This window comes from Siphateles boraxobius, unplaced genomic scaffold, assembly GCF_051911475.1.
Source record: "Siphateles boraxobius isolate OS27281-9 unplaced genomic scaffold, OSU_SipBor_1 66, whole genome shotgun sequence".
NCBI classification, from domain to species: domain Eukaryota; kingdom Metazoa; phylum Chordata; class Actinopteri; order Cypriniformes; family Leuciscidae; genus Siphateles; species Siphateles boraxobius.
Window position 1 is genome coordinate 22,952,829 of NW_027509193.1, and position 22,371 is coordinate 22,975,199.

Sequence of the window (22,371 nt, forward strand, 5' to 3'; positions counted from 1 at the left end):
GCAACTTTGGGCCGGCGGACCGCCGTCAGGAAGTATCGCGTGATTTCAGCTCTCGCGATGTAACGAATTGCTTTACGGCATACACACACCCATCCAGGATCCCGCTAGCTAAGAACAACTATCGTCATGGCTAAACCGGCATATAAGAAGCAGAAAGCTAGAAAAGCATTGTCGGAGGAACAGAGAAAGAGGAAACGGCAGACTGACCGAGCGAGGAGTCAGACACGAGTAAACATCGGACCTGCGTTTTCAGAATGGAGAAAAAAAACGAAGAAAGCGCGGTCGGAAGAGTCTAGAAAAGGGTAACGAGAATCTGACAGCACGAGGAACCGGACATGAGTCCTACTCGCTCAGGCTTTCACTGTTAAAGTTGATTCCTGCGATTATCATGAGAACAGTTGTCAATATCTCACATAATTATCAGGACATAAATAAGCCTACACGTTGTAAATTGTGTAAATGAGCGGAATTTGCAAACTATTATGATAAATTGCAATAATCATGTCTAACAACATCATAATAACGGGCATTGTTATGAAATAATGCGACGTACATGATGTAACTTTATTGGTGTCATCTGGCATTTAGGCTCAGGTAAGCCTAACGCGGTAGGCTACTTTATTATTATGAAGTGCAGAGGCTGTGAGTGCAGATACGCTCTGCGTGAGTTGTATTACGACAGTAACGTTAAATACAAGTACTCTACAGCGACTCTAGGGGTCGCTGTTTGACAAAAACGGAAATCCTGCATAGTGCCGCTTTAAAGGAATAGTTACACAAAAAAGAAAATCCTGTCATCATGTACTCACCCTCATGTTGTTCTGTATTTCAAAATGTCTTCTTCTGTTTTCCACAGTAGAAAGAAAGCCATTCCGGTTTGAGGGTGAAATGAGGGTGAGAGCATGATAAAATAATTGAATTTTTTTTCAGTGAACTATCTCTTAAAGATCATTCTGAACTCTTTTTTCGCATGAATCTTTTTGCATCTAGCGCAACTTGTGCTTGCCTGAAATGTTATTAAGATTTGGCTTGTTATAAATCCATCAGAAAAATTTCTGACACAGTTTACATTACGGAGCCCTCAACAAATGTCAGCAAGGAGCCAACACCGCAGGTCACCCCGAGCAGATGCCATCCATCAGCAATTATAAATTCAATTAGTTGACAGGATATACAGACATAGAAACCTTATTCAAGTTATTGTCATAATGAAAGCATCCACTTAATGGGAATTGTGTTGGAAACGTTCCTCTGAGGGTGCACGAATCTAGGGACAGGACACCGTCAACCTTTCCAGTGCCAAAAAGCAGAGGCCTTTTCTCTCTGTGATGATAACTGATGGCATCTCTTTTTAGATTTGAGGGTCCGAAATATAGCTGCTTTGCACTCACATGCTATCGGACAAATCTAAAAATGTTAAGACACAAATGTAACCAACTGCCAGGGTAAAGATGAAATCATCTCTGAACCAGGGTGGGCCTTAGGGACAACTTGTCACCTACTTATAATTTTGTCCTCTCATCTTTACCCCTGCAAATGTGCGCCGTTTCACACAGTGATTCTGATGCACACCATCTGGAGGCAGCGATTCATGAGTATTAAGACATTGTGATGTGTGATGCGGTTCAGTGCCAGGGAATCTCCACCATCACTTCATGACAGATGAAACCACTTGGATGAGTGCCAAAACTTGTCTTCTTTTTTTTTTTGGTCACAATTTTTGCCTTTTGACCCTATAAATTTAGTCAGGATTTTGTCAGTATCATGTCATATTCATTAATTTTAATTAATTTTATTTGGACTGAAAAAAAAAATATATATATATATATGGTGCAACATAAAAATTTGTGTGAAACTATAACAGACCAAACTTTAACTAAATCTTTAAATATTTTGAACAATGTATAAACATTATTTTAAATACAGTATATGAGAGATTTATCAACATATTAATTTTCTGTATTTTAGACACTTTTCTACTTTTAGATTTTTTTGGGGGGTTGGGGGTAAACTGTTTATCACTGTGATACATCTTTTATGTCTCTTTTCTGTTATCAGAATAAGGAATAGCTTTATTGCCAATTATGTTTGCACACACAATGAATTTGTTTGGGTGACAATAGAAGCTTCCAGTACGCAGAGATAGATGAAATCAAACAACTCTTTATCACAAACATTTATCAGTACTTTTGTCACTACTGTTGTAAAGTTTGGGGTCAGTAAAATGTTTATATAAAGAAATGAACACTTATTCAGCAAGGATTTATTCAATTGATCAAAAGCGACCATGAAGACTTTAACATAGTTACAAAAAAGTCTATTTTGAATAAATAAATTTAAAAAATCATCAGAGAATCCTGAAATAAAATGTATCATCTTTTTCACAAATATATTAAGCAGCACAGTTTTCAACATTGATAATAATAATAAATGTTTCTTGAGAAGAAAATAATGTGACAATAAAGACTAAAGTAATGACCCTGAAAATTCAGCTTTGCATCACAGGAATATATTATATTTTAAAATATATTCAAATACAAAACAGTTGTAAATTGTAATAATATTTCACAATATTGCTGTTTTTACTGCATCAAATAAATTCAGCCTTGCTGAGCATAAGATATTTCTTTCAAAAACATTTTAAAATTCTTACCAACTCCAAACTGTGCAAAGAGAAATCAACTCGAAAAAGGTCAACAAAAAAGTACAAAGATGTACAATTGGTTTACATTTGCATAAACATTAACATTCATGTTTGAACAAACTCCTGATTTGCCTGAGAAACCCTTTGTGTACCTGTTCTCTAATTTTTCATTTTTACATTATGATTTTTTCAACAAAAAAATCTCCTTTTGAATTCCAAAGAAGAAAGAAGCTCAGGTTGGGAACGACATGATGGAGATTTTTTGGGTGAACTATCGATTTAAACTCGTTTTCTGCCACAGAAGGAGTAATGAAATCCAGCGTGAGTGAATTACAGGATGAAATACTACACACAACACATGGTGGATACATGAAGAAAACGGCTCCCGGAACGACAGTGCCACTAAAACCACCCTTTTCTTGATTCTCTTCCAGGGCCTAATCTCCTCCAGCAGGGAAATTCAAGCTCTTTTCCTCGCTTGGTCTTGGAACACAAAGAGCTTTCTCTGTGTGCCAGGAACCAAACTCCTTCCTGTCTATGATAGGGCTTCTTGCATTGTGCTGCACAGGATAGGGGGTCAGGACTACTCAAGCCCACTCCCACTTCCCAAAAGCGCAGTTAGCCAGAGAATATGGAATCAGGCCAACGTTTGTATTGGAGGAAATGGCATATTGGACTGAGATTAAGGCGGCGGTCTTGTAGGATGGATACTGAGAGAGGAGGCTGAGCCTGTGGAGTAGCAATAATGAGGACTCTGTGGTTTAAGGACTGGCAGGATAGATTAAGACCACTCATCCATGTAATGAAGTGCTATAACGCTGCATCAGCAGACACTCAAACCTAGCTGATTAATCGTTGGCTGGAAGGACTATGGAACACATCTTGTCCTCAGGACATCAACCATTAGAAATCTAGTGTTTTACATGTCAAGCAAACTAGTGTGGTTGTAATCTGTCAATCATCACAAACAACCTACAGTTACATCACATTTACTCTGGACACAAGCAGTAAGGCAGTAAAGCAGTAACTGTGACAATTTATAATTATTTGAGAAATTGATATGCCAAAAAAAACTTAATTGGAAAAATTAAATCAATTAAGCATTACTGAGATATGACTACATGTATTCAAATATACAATTTGATCAGAGTAATCAATTAATAAAAACATTTACTAAAATACAAATAATGGTAAAAAAAAATGAAAACAGTTATTTTCATGTACTACATTTATCTATTGACCCATGAATGATTTTCTACTGAGCTAAGCAGAGCAACAATATAAAATAAAAAACAATTAAAATGAAAATAAAATAAAATAATCATAACAAATGAGTAGGAGTGAGTCAAAAGTGAGTAGGAGAAATGCTGCAGTCAAAAGAAAAAATTATTAGCTGCATGCAACCCGTGTGTAGAGTTGCATCTTGTGTTGAGAATAACATCTGTGATCAGAGAAGAGTTAAAGGCTAGATAAAGGATAGTATTTCTATTATCTTCCATTCTCCAGTGGACTCTCTGCAGAACAGCTCCTGTCCACTGCAGTGTGTTCCAGCTCATAGACCCAGTCAAGCTCCTGAAGAGCCTCCACTTAAGCTTAACACTGCACTTTAGCTAACAGCTGGAGCTGCGCTCTAAGATAACACACACTGATAGTATGATGTTGGTAAGGAGCTGGCAGCTCTTCCCAAATTATATATTCATGCAGCGCTATCAGTGTGGCTTCTCATCTATCCAAACAAGGCGCTGACAATGAGACTAACTCTATAGCTGAAACTGGAAATGCAAGTTGCCACAATAACCCATTTGTGTAAGTCATCTCCATGGATATTGGTCTAAGGGTGGGGTGAACATACATACAATGAGATACTTGGAGTCAAAAGACACACCACAATATAAATGAGCGTAGGAATATAATATAGTATCTGCTAACAAATGTTAGCAGTGAAACATTGTTAATAAGGGTAATTCCAGCAGTCCACTCACTGTTACATTCTGGCAAACTTTGCAAGGTCAAATAAATTATTGAGTGCTTCCCATGGATATTTTTGAGAGTCTATCTACATTCAAAAACTACTGTAGCTTGCTATTTTCCAGAAGTGTACAACTGACTCCTCCTTGTGTGATTTATGGTTTTAAAGCCATAGGTCACCCAAAAATGATAATTCTGTCAGCATTTACTTATCTTCATGTTTATCCAAACCTGATGAATTTCTTTCTTCTGCAGGATTCAAAAGGTGAAAGAATCAAAAGTTTCCATAGTCTTTTTTCAAGTCTTTTGAAGCCAAACAATATTTTTTTGAGAAACGGGCTATACTAAGAAAAAAGTTATTTATTCAGTTCTAGCTCTTCTTGACGCATTGATGAGTAGTACGAGTAGTCTGATACGTGAGCAAGCTACTGTTAGACAGACACTCGAACATACCCATGAGAAACACTCATTAAATTAATAAATGACCTTGCAAAACATGCCAGAATGTAACTGTAACAAGGTTTGTGTAGAGGAAAGAAGGAGGCGGAAACCGGCAAACGTTCAACGTAAAACTTTAATCACAAAATAAACAAACAACAAATCGAAAGTAAAGCGGCAGCCCCTCACAGACGACTGACGCATAAACTAAAGCAAGGCAACAACATAAAGGCCTGGGGCCTGATGTATAAACGTTGCGTACGCACAAAATGGGCATAGAAATATGCGTACGCATTTTTCCAAGCACATATCGGGATTTATAAAAAATAAACTTGCCGTAAATAAGTGCGCACCATCAGGATGCTCTTGACCGTGCGTACGCACTCTTTTAGAAGGGTATGTGTTTTGGCGACACCGATTGTGAGCTGGAGTTAAATGTCTTTTTGGTCACTTTTAGACAGATAATCTAAAGAAAATTATATACAGAAAGATAATACAAATATAATTTCACAAACCAAGCCTATCACATCAAGCAAACATTCATCCCTTCTTAAATGTCCGCGCCAGCGAGCGTGTTTGGCTGTTTAGTGAAACTGAAGAATAGCATAACACATCTAAAACCGTAAATCTTCATTATAAGTCCTAATCATAAATACAGTTCATGTTCACAATAACAGTTTAAATAAATAAAACAATGATTTAAACTTTGTTTTACTTCTGTTGTAAAGATTTAGATTAAATATGCCATTCTGATTAATGTAGTTAAACACTTAAATTACATGAAATCATTACTGAGAAGTTACAACATTTTTTATACTCAATATATACAAATATTTGTTGTGGATGCAATGCTTTCGAACACTTTCCTCTGGCATGTTGTGTTTTAATGTTTTAACTAAAGAGATAATTGCTTATCATGATAATAGCAGATTGTCTGAGAAAATGGTTTCGTGCAAATAATGCACAACAAGGTCTATCTGTTTCCATTAAAAACATAAATCAATTAAAAATACTCTTTGGCCAGTGGAAAAGATTAGGAAAAACTTTCTCCGAAATGTATTCTATACTATTTGGTTTATTTATTCAAAAACAAGGCAAGGATAGGCTACTAGTTTTTATTAATGTAACTAATGTGACAGCACAGCCGCATTTCATATTTTCCAAATGTCTTGTACCGTTAAACATGTTATCACGTGGATGAATAATCATATGCAAATGATATGGAGATGAGGATATGCATAGTGAAACTAGGCGTTGTAAGCTCCATATATGGTTGTTTCCGGGAGGAGACGCATGTGCGCACAATCTTCCGCTAACTGGGATTTATAAAGTGAATTCTGCGCAGGTTCTGGCGTACGCACGGTTTTATAAGTCTGAATATTTTTTCTGGAGCTCCTCCGTGAGACTCGAGACCGGTGTGATCTTTTCATTAAATCGGTTGATGCAGTTCACAAAACTGGTCTGAATTAATCATTCACAAATAGGGGCCCTGAGTTCAACATTGCAACAGCACACCATTTAAAAGCCTATTGAAGGGGAGGATTACAGAAGATCATACAGGTTTGAAATGACATGAGGGGAAGTAAATAATGACAGAATGGTTTTTTTGTTGTTGTTTTTTTTACTATGAACTATTCCTTTAAAGTCATTACAAAATCAAACTTGAGAATTGTTATTGACATCTTATTGACGCAATGACATCTTTTTCTCATTTGAGAAGCCATTTCACTCAGATATATGTCACAATAGGGATGAAAAGTGATCACAAGTTCCATTTCATGCTGACTTTAAACATATGAGACTAAAAGCTGTCTGTTAAAAGCTAGGAAAATTACAGATTCAACAAAAAATGTCAAGTATAATTAGGTGCTGGAGGGCCTTCTCTACCCACACATCACTGCAGGACGAAGGCATCTGTTTGAGAGAGTGAGAGATAGCAAACGATAAGAAAAGCATGGATGGGTCTGAGAGATCCCCAGGACAAGGCATCTGTTTTCTAGAGCTACTCCTGACTGATGCCACAGTCTGAAGGAATGTATGCTCAGCTGAATGGAGTATGCATACAACTTTATCACAGCCAAAGAGCTGATCTAGACAAAAATATATGTGAATCTCCATAGCAAACAGCCTCATGAACTATGGGCAACTTTTATCTTCATCCTGGGCATCCCAACACGAGCGCTGTCAGTCCCTAATCTCTGCCAGGACCACTCTCACAGTGTGGCACCTGTAAACCCTGGCACGATCTGCCTGCTGCCGTGCTGGGCACCATTAGCACACACACAGGAGAAGCAACCTGATCTTTGAACTGATCTCTTAAGGCCAGCAAACAGTCCACCAGTAGGCTAGTGCTGCTATGATTGCTGGGAAACATCCTCAACCTGCAGAGCCTGATGAGAGGTGAGATATCAGTCAATAGGCATGAAATTTAATTCTCAATAATAACCAGTTGCAGATTGTAATCCTTAGTACGGATGTCCAAATACAAGATAAGCTCTTTCCTCAATGGACATCTGTGACTGTAAATGATGCACAGGTGAACATAACACAAAAGTTAAACAGAGCTTTCAAACTAAATGTTAGAATACTTTCCAACCTAGATCAAAATTGTATTTATCCATTTTGGTGGTTGTATTTGCATTTTGAATTAAAGCCCGTTAACACCAAGGACGATAACTGTAACAAGAAAATGTTAACAATTGTTCTAGTTCTAATTCTATGTGAACAGTAAAATCCACACCACTGGTATAACAATAACGACACAGATGAACAATATCATTGGGGAAAAAAGTCAGTTGATGAATGATAAAACACTGACATCTATTCAGAATTCAGCTAACTTTAAAGAGCTTATGGATTTCAAGAGGCTGATGACAAAAAACTGCAGCATTATCGCTCAATTGTGTGGATGTTAATTTAGTTACTGTTGTAGTTACCAATGTCATTATATCAACAGGCCTTAAGAGTTGAGGAAACTGAAATCTTATAAGTCACTTAAATAAAGTAATTGTACGATGTTGGTTTGGCAAAGCCAAGTATTGTGAGCCACAACGTAGCCACATACAGTATGGAAACATGCATTTTTACAAAATAAGATATATTATGACCATGTATGAACACAATCATATTGGATAAATCTGCGGAAAAATCTACAATGATTCCACAGAAACACAAAGCACTGTTTTATTACATTATAGGCAATGGAGCCATTGGTGCCGATTCTTTTAAAGCCCTCTTAAGATTCAACCTGACAGGAGATTATGTCTTAAAGAGGAGTTCACACTGACAGTGATCTGCAAAGACAAAGTGTCTGAATTACATTTTCTTTGTGACTTAAAAGCTGCAGTAGGGAGTTTTGAGAAAATGTTGACTTAGCCTGAAAATTTGAACAAGCACAATTTACAGGTCCAACCCACTTGCTCTCTGCTGCGCTACAGCCCTCCCTCACAGCTCCTCCCCCACAGCAGAGCCTGCCGTGAACGCGCAGGCTAGTAAGCAGGACCACCGATGACGGCGGATTATAAACAGTTATGGAACATTCACTAATAGGGACGAAACATCAACAATATGCATTACATTGATTATGGCCTTTCCATACTTTGACTACAAACTTGGTCCTCAAATCATTATGTATTTTGCAATACATGTAACTTTATAAGGTTGCACTCTTTCTATAAGTTATAGATACTAAGATAACGTTAAAGGATTAGTTCACTTTAAAAAAAAAACTTTTGCTGATCATTTACTCACCCCCATGTCATCCAAGATGTCCATGTCTTTCTTTCTTCAGTCGAAAAGAAATTAAGTTTTTTAATGAAAACATTCCAGGCTTTTTCTCCATATAATGGACTTGAATAGGACACAAATGTTTCGAGGACCAAATGACAGTTTCAGCGCAGCTTCAAAGGGTTTTAAACGATACCAGACGATGAATAAGGGTCTTATCTAGCGAAACGATCGGTCATTTCAAAAATAAATAAAAAAACTTTAAGTTTTATAAGCACAAATGCTCGCCTTGCTCTGTTCTGTGATGCACGTTCGTGATCCTGTTCGAACTCGTTCATCCAAATGAACAAATCTTTTTTCGAGTCATTCGTTCGTTGAATGAACGAAATGACTCGAAAAAAGATTCGTTCATTTGGATGAACGAGTTTGAACAGGAGAGTCACGAACGACGGTACGCGCTCGCGCTGTGCAAGAGAGGGGTGATCAGCGCGTACACGATCGTGATTGACACTGCTAAGACATTCCTCCTGGCTCTGATTGGTTGTTTCTGACCGGGAGCGGTGTATTTCTGCAAATGGCAGTAGGACCACAGGGAGGAGCCAGAGGAGCTTGATTTTTTTCACAGATTATCTGTCTCATATTCTACTTTCAGGACATAATGAGAGTTTTAACAAATATTTGTTTACAAAAGCTTCAGTTATAGATCGTAGACCATCTCCATGATATGTTTTACCTTCAACCTCAGACAACACAAAGAAAAGTATCTTTATGCAAACATCCTACTTATTGCTCTCATCAAAGCATCTACAAGCCCTTTCACTATTGTGGGAACAACAACAGTGGAATAATTCTTTGACCTAAAGACAAATGGGAAATGTTTTTTCAACATTCAGTGCCAAGATGCAGTTCTGACCAGTTTAAAGATGGATCTTAAAGGGCATTCCAAAACCTTTCATCATAAAGTTCAATTAGATCCATTATTACAGGCTAGCTTGTTATATGGTCTGTGCATGTTGAGATGAGACCAAAATGTTAAACGAAAAAAAAAGGAGAATATTATTGGAAAATCTGATTATAACTTAAATTTGTTCATTGCCATTTCAAGCAATGGGGTCTCATCAAATGGAAAAGCTTAGGAAAATGTGTTTTTATCCCCTCTGCTTGATAGGGATATAATACATGACATCATCAGGAATCCATTAGAAATTCATTATCACTAAAAGAGAACAGGCAAAGAAAACAGTTCAAAAAGGTGAAACATTTGCCATGCGCGTGACTGATTTATCCCAAAGTGCGAGTTATGATTTATTAAAAGTGGGCTTGAGTGCAGAGAATTAATTCACAGACTAGATTGGTTTGAAATAACTTGGAGCTACACTGGGAGGAAGATTAATGTCACAAGGGGGAGAAAATGTCCATTTCCTCAACAGACTGGGTCCGTGGATCAGACAAATGCCTGGCTTCAATCGCCCCCACTGGGAAAGTGTGATCTGGTGAGCACCACGAGGTTTATTTAAAAGAAAATTTATACAAATGAAACAATCCTACACATGGGAGCTAGGAAAGCAGAGATGACACTCTTGGAGAATGTGTGGGAGACTGTTTTGACAGTGTGTCTGAAGTTCTGTCAAAAGAATATTATGTTCCCCGTTTACAGCATAACTTATTTTGGTGCTTCACCTATAATGCAATATCAATATGGCAAACCCATTATGCCATAGGCATCCCAACATTATGCTGTAAACATTTAAAAGTTTTTTAATAGAAGTCAATTTAAAATAACTGTTTTCTATTTAAATATGTTTTAAAACTAATGTTACATTATAGTTAACGTTAAAATGCATTGTAGAATGTATGACCTTTGCATTTTGCAAAAGCAGAGATAATATATAAAAAAAATAGGTATCAGTTGTAATACTGTATGTGTAACACAACAATAGTTGACTAAGAAAATGTCAACCACCCATCGTCCTGTTTTTGCCTTGGTCCCCTGGAGCATTTACAACACATGACCTTAATCTGGGGACCTGACCCACATAATCCTGGAGGTAGAGGGGGCGGCAGCATTCTTAAGCACATTAACTGTTGCTGATTCCAGCCACATACTGCATGTGCTTATACCTATCACTTTGATCAGACTCCACATGGTACACATGAAATCTGTTTATGTTTCCTTATAATAGCCTTAAGAGCATAATTGCAGTTTTGAATTTCATACATAAAAATCAGCAAATTGGCTACATGTTTGAAAAATGAGCTTGTACGGTTCAAAAAGTCTATAAAACCTTGTGCTATTGTGAACATCAATGAGAGGTGTGAAGAGAAACAGAGGATGCTGTTATGTAACCTCACACAATGGAGTCGTGGGTATAGTGGAGGTGGGTGGACAGAGAGAGAGGGTGGAAAAAGTGGACTGTGTGTTTTGTCATTTCTTATATGCTGTGTTATATGCATTTCTGTGTTACAGAACATCACCTGAAAACTAACAATATAGCTTAACATTGATAACTGAAACTGAATTTTAAGGCTATTTTTTAATATAAATAAAGTGAAATAGACATAACTTTTAATGTATTACAGCACACATTTATAGGAATACTTTGAAATTGTGTATTTAATCTGTATTCATTTTTATCTGTATTCTATATCATAAATGGTTACTTTTTTATTTAAAGAACACTCTTTTTTACAATTCAATCAATTTCTAATGTTATTAAGTAAGTACCTCGTTCTTTCTTACATTTTCTGAAATATATTCCATCCCATCACCACAGATTTTCACATTTTTGTGGAATGAAAAAAACCTTTGGAAAGTGCACACACGCGCGCATTATTATTATTAGTATGAGTTTCTAACGACAGCCACTGCAAGAGTAACTAATCATAATCCTCACTGCAAATAAACAGATTTAATGAGTGACTCACTAAGAGTGACTCAGTAAACCCAATGTTACTGAAAATAAAGAATCTTGACAGATATTGAGGATCTTCACATCCAGATGTTGGACTGGGATGAGCTGACCGACAGGCAGCTGTGTGGAGAATTGCAGCTTTCGGCTGAGAAATAGTGCAGATGTCTCTGTCTGGAGGCCATATTTGCCGGGCTATCGCAGACAAACGGATTCCATATCCAGCAAACCTGAATCCATCTGATCCTTACAGACTCAGGCATGATTAAAGTTCCCGTCTGGAGTGTGAATGAGGAGATCTGGGTGGATATGTGCTCACACGGTCAGCAGCCATTACAATTGGGAAGGAAATTTGCACAATATGCTCACGAATCCTTTATCGAATGATGTATACATATAGATGCACGTATGTTTTATTCAGCAAGGATGCATTAAACTTATCAAAATTAAAGACTTTAACATTGTTCTATTTCAAATAAATGCTGTTGTCTTTTCATCAATGAGTCCATAAAAGCATTACAGTTTCCCCAAAAATATTATGCAACACAACACAACTTTTTTCAACATCTACGTCAATAAGAAATGCTTCTTTAAACATCAAATCATCACATTAGACTGATTTCTGAAGGATCATGTGACACTGAAGACTGGAGTAATGATGCTGAAGTAAATTCAGCTTTGACATCGAATAAATTTCATTTATATAATAGTTAAAGCACAAAATAACAATGAACAATTATACTTTCAAAGCATTTACTGAATTAATGTTGTTTAATGTTAATTTCTACATACACAGTTCTAATCCATTAATATTTCAAGTATTATCAATTAACATGTATATTGAATGAACATGAATTAATAATGAATGTATGTTAACATTAAAGTAGATTAATAAATGCAGTTAAAAAATGTATTTCTGTATTCACTCTTTTTTTTTATAATTAGGATTTATTTTAATTATTTGTGAAAAGATAAAACATCCTGGAAGACGACCGCGAATGTGTACTTCGATGTTCATCTCTTTAGAGAGATTTGTGAGTACTCACTGAACTCTGTTTAAATACATTTGATTAACCATATTGAATTTATATATATTTTGAGATATCCAACCTTGGACATTTAATAAAGCATGCTATGTCAAGCACCTACATTTCATTTACACTTGTCCTGGATGGTCACACATAAGATGTCTCCATGGAGACCCGCTGCAGACTCTGAGCTTATGAATATACAGTGAAAAAAAAATCCTCCAACCAATCTCAACAGTATTAGTACTTCAGTGAGCTGACTGTCATCCATCAATATAGCACTACACTACTACACCCCTACTTTCATTTTCTCACCAGATTTATTTCACTCCAAAACTTCAGAACCAAGCCAGCAGAGGAAAGCAGAGTGAGCGAGGCCTACAACGATCTGAGTTTTTTTTACCTTTGGGACCCCATATGCTTCGACTGCTAAAATAGCTTGTCTCTAATTGCTAGTGGGATATGTGAACAGGTTGTAGAGGTGGAGAATAGATAACCCATCCCATCATGTCTTCATCAGTATGTTGAGTCACGCTCTGCAATGTTCCACTCACTTCATGCTAATGAAACTAATCAGCAATTTCCTGCAATAAGATATACTGTGTATTCCAGATGTTCTTTCTGTAGGGTTCTGCATTGAATGCTCGTGGAAAAAGGTGGAGAATGTGCTGAATATGTGGAAAAAATGCTGTGCAGAAATCGTCTGGAAACACTCTTTCCAATTCACTCTCCCTCTGGGCTCATATACACACCAACACCTCAGAATTCAGACCTCAGTACTTCAGATAAATGAACAGAAAAGGAGCTTCACCCCCATTGAGAAACAAACGCTTCTGCGTGAGACATCTGCACTAGAGTTGTGCTCACCACGAAAATCCCCCAAAGGTGGCCAACTGTCCAGTGAGATGTGAACGTTATGTTGTGTCAGAGCAACTGATGTCTTTCTGCTGTCTTATTTCTGCTTTTCTTGCTTTCGCTCCCAGCACTCTTTCCTCCTTTCTTTCTCTGTCTTCTGCGATTCACTGAAAGCCATCTGCACTGTACAGTAATTCAATCATCACACTAAGCAGTGAAAGTAATGATTACTTGGATTAGCTACAGGGCTCCAAGCCACTGTCTTAATATTGACTGGCAGTGAGTGCAAATATGAGCTAGGCCAGCAGCTTCGTTTCACTTTTTGAGGGATGTTTTATGATGTTTTCTGAACTCACCTCATAATATTGCCAATATTTTACAATATATGTGATGCAAGCTATTTTAAGATGGATGGATGGATGGATGGATGGATGGATGGATGGATGGATGGATGGATGGATGGATGGATGGATGGATGGATGGATGGATGGATGGATGGATGGATGGATGGATGGATGGATGGATGGATGGATGGATGGATGGATGGATGGATGGATGGATGGATGGATGGATAGATAGATAGATAGATAGATAGATAGATAGATAGATAGATAGATAGATAGATAGATAGATAATTTTGATAAACAGGCCCATTTTCTGTATCTGTTTTCACTATGAGGTCATTTAATTAAAGGGCTCCTTTTTATGCCCTTTTTTTACGACATCTTGATTTTGTTTTTGGGGTCTACTAGAATATGTTTTCATGCTTGACTGTTCAAAAAACACATTATATTATTATTATTATTATTATTATTATTTTACATTATAACAGCACCTCTCTCCCCAGTGTGGTTGAACGTGCTGTTTAGTTCCGGTTTCCATGAAGCTCCTCTTTCCCAAATATGAAATGTGCTGTGATTGGTTAGCTGGCCCAGTGTGTTGTGATTGGCACCACTTAGTGTGTGTTCAGGAAATGTATACCATAAACCCCTACCATAACCACGAGTTTTATCTGCTCAGGTGTAAATATTAAGGATGCCGTCAATTTCAAACCAATTCAAGCCTAATTCAGACAATCAAGAGGATGGTCCAAAAACGGATTTCAAGCACGGACTTTACAAGAACAGATTTCATAGGAAATTTTCAGAGTGGTGTGTTTTTTGCCCCATAATTTTTTTATACATTTTATGTTTGATGTTATACACTATTTAATTATGATATTTGTCTGAAAACTATGGTAATACAAACAGTAATCGATCACAAAAACATTGTTAATTTTCCTAAGTTGGGTTCCTGTGGTTGGGTCTCAGCAGCAGGAGGGATGTAGAGGTCAGTAAGCAGGGCTGAGTTGAGTGGGGGACGGAGGGGGGTGACTGTGGGACGCAAGAATCACTGTCTTCATGTTTTTTATCATTTACGCCCGTGTTATGGAAATCATTATGAACAGCAGCTACGCTAATTATTTTCCCTTTTTGCTTTTCTGCTGTTATCTTGGGACGCGAGTCCCGAGAAAAACGGCGTTCGTCAGCTCCAGTTTGTATCCAGCCTTTCACGGAGACTTCAGATACCCCAATCACAAAGCCTGTGAAGAGACGACTCAACACCGGCGATATGGACCCTCTATGGTGGACGGCACTGATCCTCAACAACTCGTCTCAACACCGGCGTGATTACTTGGACTTCCAAAAGATGGAAATGGATAAATATTCTAAATGTTCCGATCCAATCTGCCTTGTAATGCTGCCCGGATCATAAATCATGCACTGTTCCTTCGTTGGCCAGAGGAGAACTGGCCCTCCGACTGAGTCTGGTTTCTCCCAAGGTTTTTTTCTCCATTCTGTCACCTGATGGAGTTTTGGTTCCTTGCCACTGTTGCCTTGGCTTTTGGCTTGCTTAGTTGGGGACATTTAATATTCAATAATATTATTGATCTGCCTTGCTTAAGGTGGACGTTGACTCAATTTTCTTTTAGAAACAAACTCTGTTATATTATTTTTATGTTATCACTGTGAAGCTGCTTTGTTACAATCTGTATTGTAAAAAGCGCTATATAAATAAAGGTGACTTGACTTGACTTGACTAAGGGGCAGTGAACAGTCTTACAAAAGCAAGAGCTTACAAACGCTACAGTAAACACTACATCAGTACTGTAATGTTAGTTAGCAGGCTAGCGGAGGCAAACGCTTTGGCCTTTTGTTTACATCAAAGCAGCTATTAAACTTATAATAGGAACTGTTAACAGAAACACAACTACAAATAATAAGACATACATACAAGTTGTCATCCACAAACAACAGATTGTCCCGACAAATCGGGAACTGCTCCATTTCAGGAGAAGCTTTTGTGCGTATAGCCTGCATTGTACTCTGTCTGCCTACTGTTCTCCGTAAAATGTGCAGCACACAGATAAAGGTTGGGGTATAATTTTCAGGAACAGTGTTTCAAATAAATTTGAATCACTCTCATCAGCCTAGAAAGGTCAAACAAATGAGTTTTGGAAAAGGGGTGGAAAAAACAGTGTCTTTTTGACATAGCAGCGGCTCAGCCAGGCCTCACACCTTTATTTGTGTATTCTGTGGGTGGGGATTATTTAAATGAGTAGCATTGTGACTTCACAAAGCCCAGGAAAAAAGCTTTGTAGTCCAAACGAGTCGTTCTTTGTAGTTCTGTGGAAAGTGAATTCTGTTAAATAAAAGATCTCCCTTTGGAGTGGACTTTGAGCTTTGAAACTTTGCAGGTGTTTTTTATGCTCAAATAGCAACATTACACTAACTAATGTTGAAAAAGTTCAAAAGCATAATAGGACCCCTTTAAAAATCAATTAAATGCTGTACCAATGTAAAAGTACTAGGCAACTATTAGTAGCCAGAAATAAACTCTACATTGATACAATTTTTTTGCACAAATTTATAAGGGAGCATGCATGTGTCAAACACACAACAATTCAATGTTGGCATCAACGACACTAGCCACTTGATTGTTCAAAGCTACTTAAACTAATAAGCTATGATTTTATAATAGGATTTTCGTACAAAACAAATGCAGGTGCTGCATTTCAGTCAATTGACCAAAACTTTGTTACAGAGCACAGAGAGCATCCAGCCCAGCCAATCACTGTCAAGCAGGAGACTGCAGTTGCTCTGACTGGAACTAATTGGCTTCTGGGTAGCTTTGTGTTTCCAATACAGAGGTGGAGCTTTACATAAAAGCTAACCAACAACACTTTCACAGAGGCATATCACTCTCTGTTTGAAGAAGCAGACTCATTGTTTGAGTGACAAAAAAGCTCTACGTTACATGAACATGTGAACTCAACACAGATTTTTATGGACACAATTTGAGTCTTCCTAAGTGAGATGACTTACAATAATCAACCATGACCTGAAATAACCATCTATAAAAGACATAATACTCCAAGATTATGCTTTTCCCACAGAGCAGCATCATACATATTCAATGTCAAAAGCTGTCATCGTTTACAGCATACGTCAACGTGTTGCTTCGATGGCAAGAAGCCAAGTGATGAAGCTCGCTGGCAGCTCGTTCCTCTCTCTCCTATTGTGAAAGTGCAGTGATGTGGATGCACCTCATGCTCGTTCACCCCATCATTACAGGGGGCAGTGTTTAGCAGAGCAGGAGTGTGCTGCTGCCACACTGGAGAACAGGCAGACGAGTGCCGAGACACAGCCCGGTGCTCAGAAGAGCGTCATGACGGCTGTGGCTCTCTGCCTTGAGCCCCCGGGGTTATTATAATCCAAACATGCTCAGCGCAGACAGGCACGTAAGACAAAGAAATCTCAGTCGAGCTGTTGTGTGAGATGTTGATAATGACACAGATGTGGTGGAGAGGATAGAAAGCAGACCAGCACAATGCATCCTGATGTGCAGCCACCTCAGTTTGTGGTATTCAAAGCAGAACATCGATGAGAAGCTCAGTCCAGGAGGGTATATGAATGTTCACGCTTGCTTTTCAGATGATATAGTGAACCTGCCAAGCAAATCTAGTTCTCAATGGGAGAGTGTTTTTCTCACCATATGAAATGCACCCCCCCCCCCCCCCCCCCATTTTTCAATTCTAAAAATAAATCATGTTTACCACACAGCTTTGTCTAGAAGTTTTTGCCTGCTGAAAGACATTTTACTCGTAAAAATTTAAAATGTTCATATAACTCTTTTTTATGCATGCACAAACAGGATTCCACCTCTGAAACGGCCCTTTACGAAGGGGAAAGATTCAAAATCACATTGCAAATCAAGTGAATATATTGGGCTTTCAAAAACATTTATCATTGATTAAAATGAAAAAGTGAGGTGATGCTCATCAGGAATCAGCTCCATAATCATATGAAAGTCTGGAACACCACAGTATTCAACATGGGACCCCTCTATCATTCTAAAAAAGACCAGACCAGCTCAGCCCAGTAATGAACTGACATGCTGGTTTATGCTGGTCTAGCTGACCAACAAAACCAAGATGTTCAAGCTGATTGACCTTACTGATAATGCTAGTTAGGAAGCTTGTTGAGGGCATCAGCCCTCAAAACACAACATATTCTCATCTTTACAACAGCTTGAGTGAAATCCTAAACATACAGCCATAATTAAAAGGCAGGGCAAGTGTTCTCCTTCTCCTCAGAAAGTACACCCAACAACTTACGATCTCTCTTGCCTACCAGCCTTGACAACATGGTGAGCAATAATGTAAACGCTTTTTTTTTTTAAATCAAGCAAGACCTACTTGCTTTCCCAGGTTTGGGCCTCTGCAGGAGCTTCTGCACCGTCATCAGGTCCTCAGTCTTCACCGCTTGAAGTAATTCATGATCTTTCCCCATCGTTATTTATTTTACATCCAAAGCATCCTCTGAATGTGTGGTGTTGCCCGGAGATTTCCTCTGCGGATCCTCCCTCTTGCGATGGAGCTGCAGGGCGCGATGATGATGATGATTATGGTGATGATGATGCACACTGGCGGAAGGATGCTCGAATACTATAGAGCTGGTGCAGCTGGCTCCTATGAATCACGGATGTTCTTATTCTGATATCAGGAAGACAAGCAACACGGCTACGGACTTGCGATTAGCGCATCAGTGATGGATTGGATCTTCAGTCTGCGTTATGGCCAAAACGGAACAGTTTGTTCTAGAAAACCATCATCAGATAAATCAGGTTCAATCACGTTTTGGTAGCGTGAGCGGAGTTGATGCGATACTTTAAAATACAGCAAAATCAATGTTCCTTTAAATTCCCACGAGCATTTTTTTCTGGGATCCGTGAGGCTGTGCTGAAGACGCGTCAGTCGGCGGTGCCATCGCTCCGTAGTACTCGAACCGTTATTTTCTATGCTGCGATGGAAATACACAAGGAGCGTGCAATGTGCATTCCCCCAGCCGTGGATTGGGCTGACATGCTGTGGTAAATGGCTCCGCTTCATCCAGAGGGCGGTCCCAAAGTGTGGAAACACCCCCCTATTCCAGTGCTGACAGACACATGCTACGAGTCTACATTCATGCACTGCTGTATCATAAAGACATGCTGTTTTTTCATCATAAAAACACAATTACCCTGTAGCTGGCACTGGGAACTTTGTTATGATCTTGTTTTGTAACCTACCTTTGGCCCAACAGCCAAAGGTGGATTACAGCTGGACAACTCAACTATGCACTGGACAAAAAAAATTCTCCTTTAAAACGAATTTTTTTTTATGCTACTAGTAATTTTTTGTAATTAGTAAATAATCCGATAGTCAGTAGTAGCCTATTGAATTAGTCCCTACTTCCTTTACTAGTAGGCTAGTGGCCTCAATAGGGGCAGGTTCCATTTTCCAAATATTGATAAATTGTCAATAGTAACAATTGTTACATGTCCCAAAAATAAAGCAAACAACAAGTGACCTAAGAAACATTAACAATAGTTTATCATAAGTAGGTGCTGATATGCAAGTAGTAAAACTAAAAATAATTATTAGCAGGTAGGCTAATGAAAAACTATTATGATACTGCATGGTGTGGATTGTATAGGCTATCTAATGAGTAAATACCAGAATATAACAAGTAGTAGTGAAATATATTCATCACTATTAGAAAATATAAAAAATGTGTCTATATTGAATTATTTATTAATTTATTAAAAAGTACTAACCAAAAAATAAATACTAGTTGGTTAAAGCAATTCGTTGCCATTTATCTAGGAAGATTTCCAATTATAAAGATTGAGCATTTCTGACCTGCGTTGTCTTGTAGGATGCTATAATTCATGCAATTTTCCAGTTTTGTTTTCTTAAAAGTTAAAAGAATACATAGGACATAATTTTATACTTTTTATTCTCATATATTTATATTTCTGTTTTTTATTCTTATAATTTGTAGTATTATGTTTCTTGTTGTATTTGTATTTGTATATGTCCACTGGAAGCCTCAGTACCAAAACAAATTCCTTGTGTGTGCAAGCACACTTGGCAGTAAAGCTCTTTCTGATTCTGATTCTGATAAAATAACACTTGCAGTTTTGTTTTTCTTACCTCTCAGACCTAACAATGATGTCCGTTCTTCAGTTTGAAGGAGCCTGAAGATTTCAAAGTAGGATACAAAATAAGTTTGGCTGCATGAAGCCTACAAAACAAAACTGTTCCCTGAATGCCTGGTCAGAGTTATTGTCTTAACTACATGGGGTTTCTTTCAGAGTCTTATCCAAGTCACAATGACCCTCTTTCAGAGCAGGATCCAGATCCATGACTGTCCGTCATGTTCTATTCACAGCTACTTAACACTTGATTTACCACCTCAGAAAAGAAAACTGTAATATGCCTATGAGTTTTTTTTCTTTTATTTTGGAAATTAAAAAACTTCTCTTTTAAAGTTACTTATCTTGTCACCCAAAGTCTTAGAATGGATATTTCACCCAGATAGTTCTGTCATAACTTACTCACTCTCATGTTGTTCCAAACCTATGATTTTTTGTTTGTTTCATACAACGGAAGTCAATAGTTACCAAAACTGTTTGGTTTCCAACATTCTTCAAAAATGTAGAAATCAAATAGGCTACAAAATCTTCAAAATTTTGGAAACAAAAATCAATGTGTTTTAAAGAAGAAAGTCATAAAGGTTTTGAAAGACATGAGGGTGACATGGGGCTCAAACGTCTGAACAAGTCCATATAATGTTTCATCTTCATAAGTGATCTCTAAAAATTCTTTGTAGCTTTGTACACCCAATTTGATTTGAAAATGTTATTATTATTATTATTATTACTATCCCAGAATGTTCTGCATCTGCGGTACTGCTTTAGCAGTAGCCTAAACAATTAGCAACAGCAAGAGATTTAAAAACTACCCAGACATTTTAATATTTTTAACTATTTTAAACATATCATATGAAAAGCCATTTTGCTCCAGTTGTGTTTTAACTCTCTAATATGGTTTCACCGATTTCTCCTCATCATCACCTTCATCAAACATCTACCTGCACATCCTCCATCCAGACATTACAGACCCTGTACTGTTCACTGTACTGTGATCCAGCGCCACCCAGTGTTACATAATAGAAAACCAATTCTAAAATGCCCTATAACATCCTGCAGACCTCTAGTGTTCACTATGCACACATTCAATTTCAGCTCTCAGTTTTTTGCAGATAGAATTCAGTGAATGGGTGGAAACAGGTCTCTTGTGGCTACCACCCTATATAAAGACCATGTATTGAACTCCATTAAAACGGGCATCTCATAAAATATGAAATTATTCAATATGAATATATGAAAATATATTCCATGTGGTCTCACACACTCTTCTGAAAGTTCTGAAAGCTTTTAGCAGTCATACATGTTTTTCAGCACCAAATGAACAATTGAAATAATACACTGAGCACTTAATTGCAACACTCATAAAACCGATGTGTTGGAAACAAAACAAATTGTGCTATTTCATGTCTATTCAAGGATAAAACATTTTGTGTTAACTCAACCAGCGTAAACCATCTTAACACAAAGTGTGTTTAGATCTTTTACACATTAATGTGTTATAATCACACTATTTTTGACAGAAATGTGCCATCTTTGAGACAATTTGACAAAAACATCCAATGAAAAAAACAAACTCGCATTATTAAAACTTCACTGTTACATTTATATTAAAAACAGTTAACATTCACTCAAATTCGCATACAGTTCTTTTACATTAATCTCGTTTACATTTATACTGCGAGTACAAGCGAGGGTGAGCTTCTTGCATATCTCCATCATCGACAATAACTGTTTGAAGCAATTTCCATTTACAGCTGCAAGAATGCAAATAAAAAAACTATTTTATACATAGGTTATACCTAATTACATTATAGAAAGCATTTTTAACAAATAACCAATACTAAATTACACAAAATGTGTTAAAATAGCCATAACACAATAATATTACTAAAAGGTTAGTTCACCAAAAAAAAGAAAAAAAAGAAATGACCCTTACTGACCCTTAAGCCATCCTAGGTATGACTTTCTTCTTGCAGCCAAACACAATCGGAGTTATATTCAAAAATATCCTGGCTCTTCCCAGCTTTATTATGGGAGTGAATGGTACCTTAGATTTTGAAGCACAAAAAAGCTCATCCATCCATCATAAAATAATCCATATCCGGCTCCAGGGGGTTAATAAAGGCCTTCTAAAGCGAAGCAGTGTGTTTTTGTAAGAAAAATATCCATATTTATAACTTCCATCCATCCATCCATCCATCTTCCGCTTATCCGGGGCCGGGTCGCGGGGGCAGCAGTCTAAGCAGAGATGCCCAGACTTCCCTCTCCCCAGACACTTCCTCCAGCT

At 37.6% G+C, this 22,371-nt stretch overlaps 1 protein-coding gene across 7 annotated transcripts in view; it reads right to left on the reverse strand.

Annotated features, from left to right (window-relative positions):
* The window catches only part of caskin1 (CASK interacting protein 1), a 120,820-nt gene extending 101,819 nt beyond the window's left edge, over positions 1-19,001 (reverse strand). For 5 of the 7 annotated variants that reach the window (XM_077213034.1, XM_077213031.1, XM_077213030.1 and 2 more), the window contains exon 1: positions 18,307-18,536. In XM_077213034.1, coding sequence (XP_077069149.1) covers positions 18,307-18,400 — 94 coding nt within the window. In that variant the 5' untranslated portion in view covers positions 18,401-18,536. Of the gene's footprint in view, positions 1-18,306 lie in introns of all 7 variants that reach the window. The other 2 variants (XM_077213033.1, XM_077213029.1) reach the window with 2 other exon arrangements.
* Positions 19,002-22,371: the final 3,370 nt, after the last annotated feature.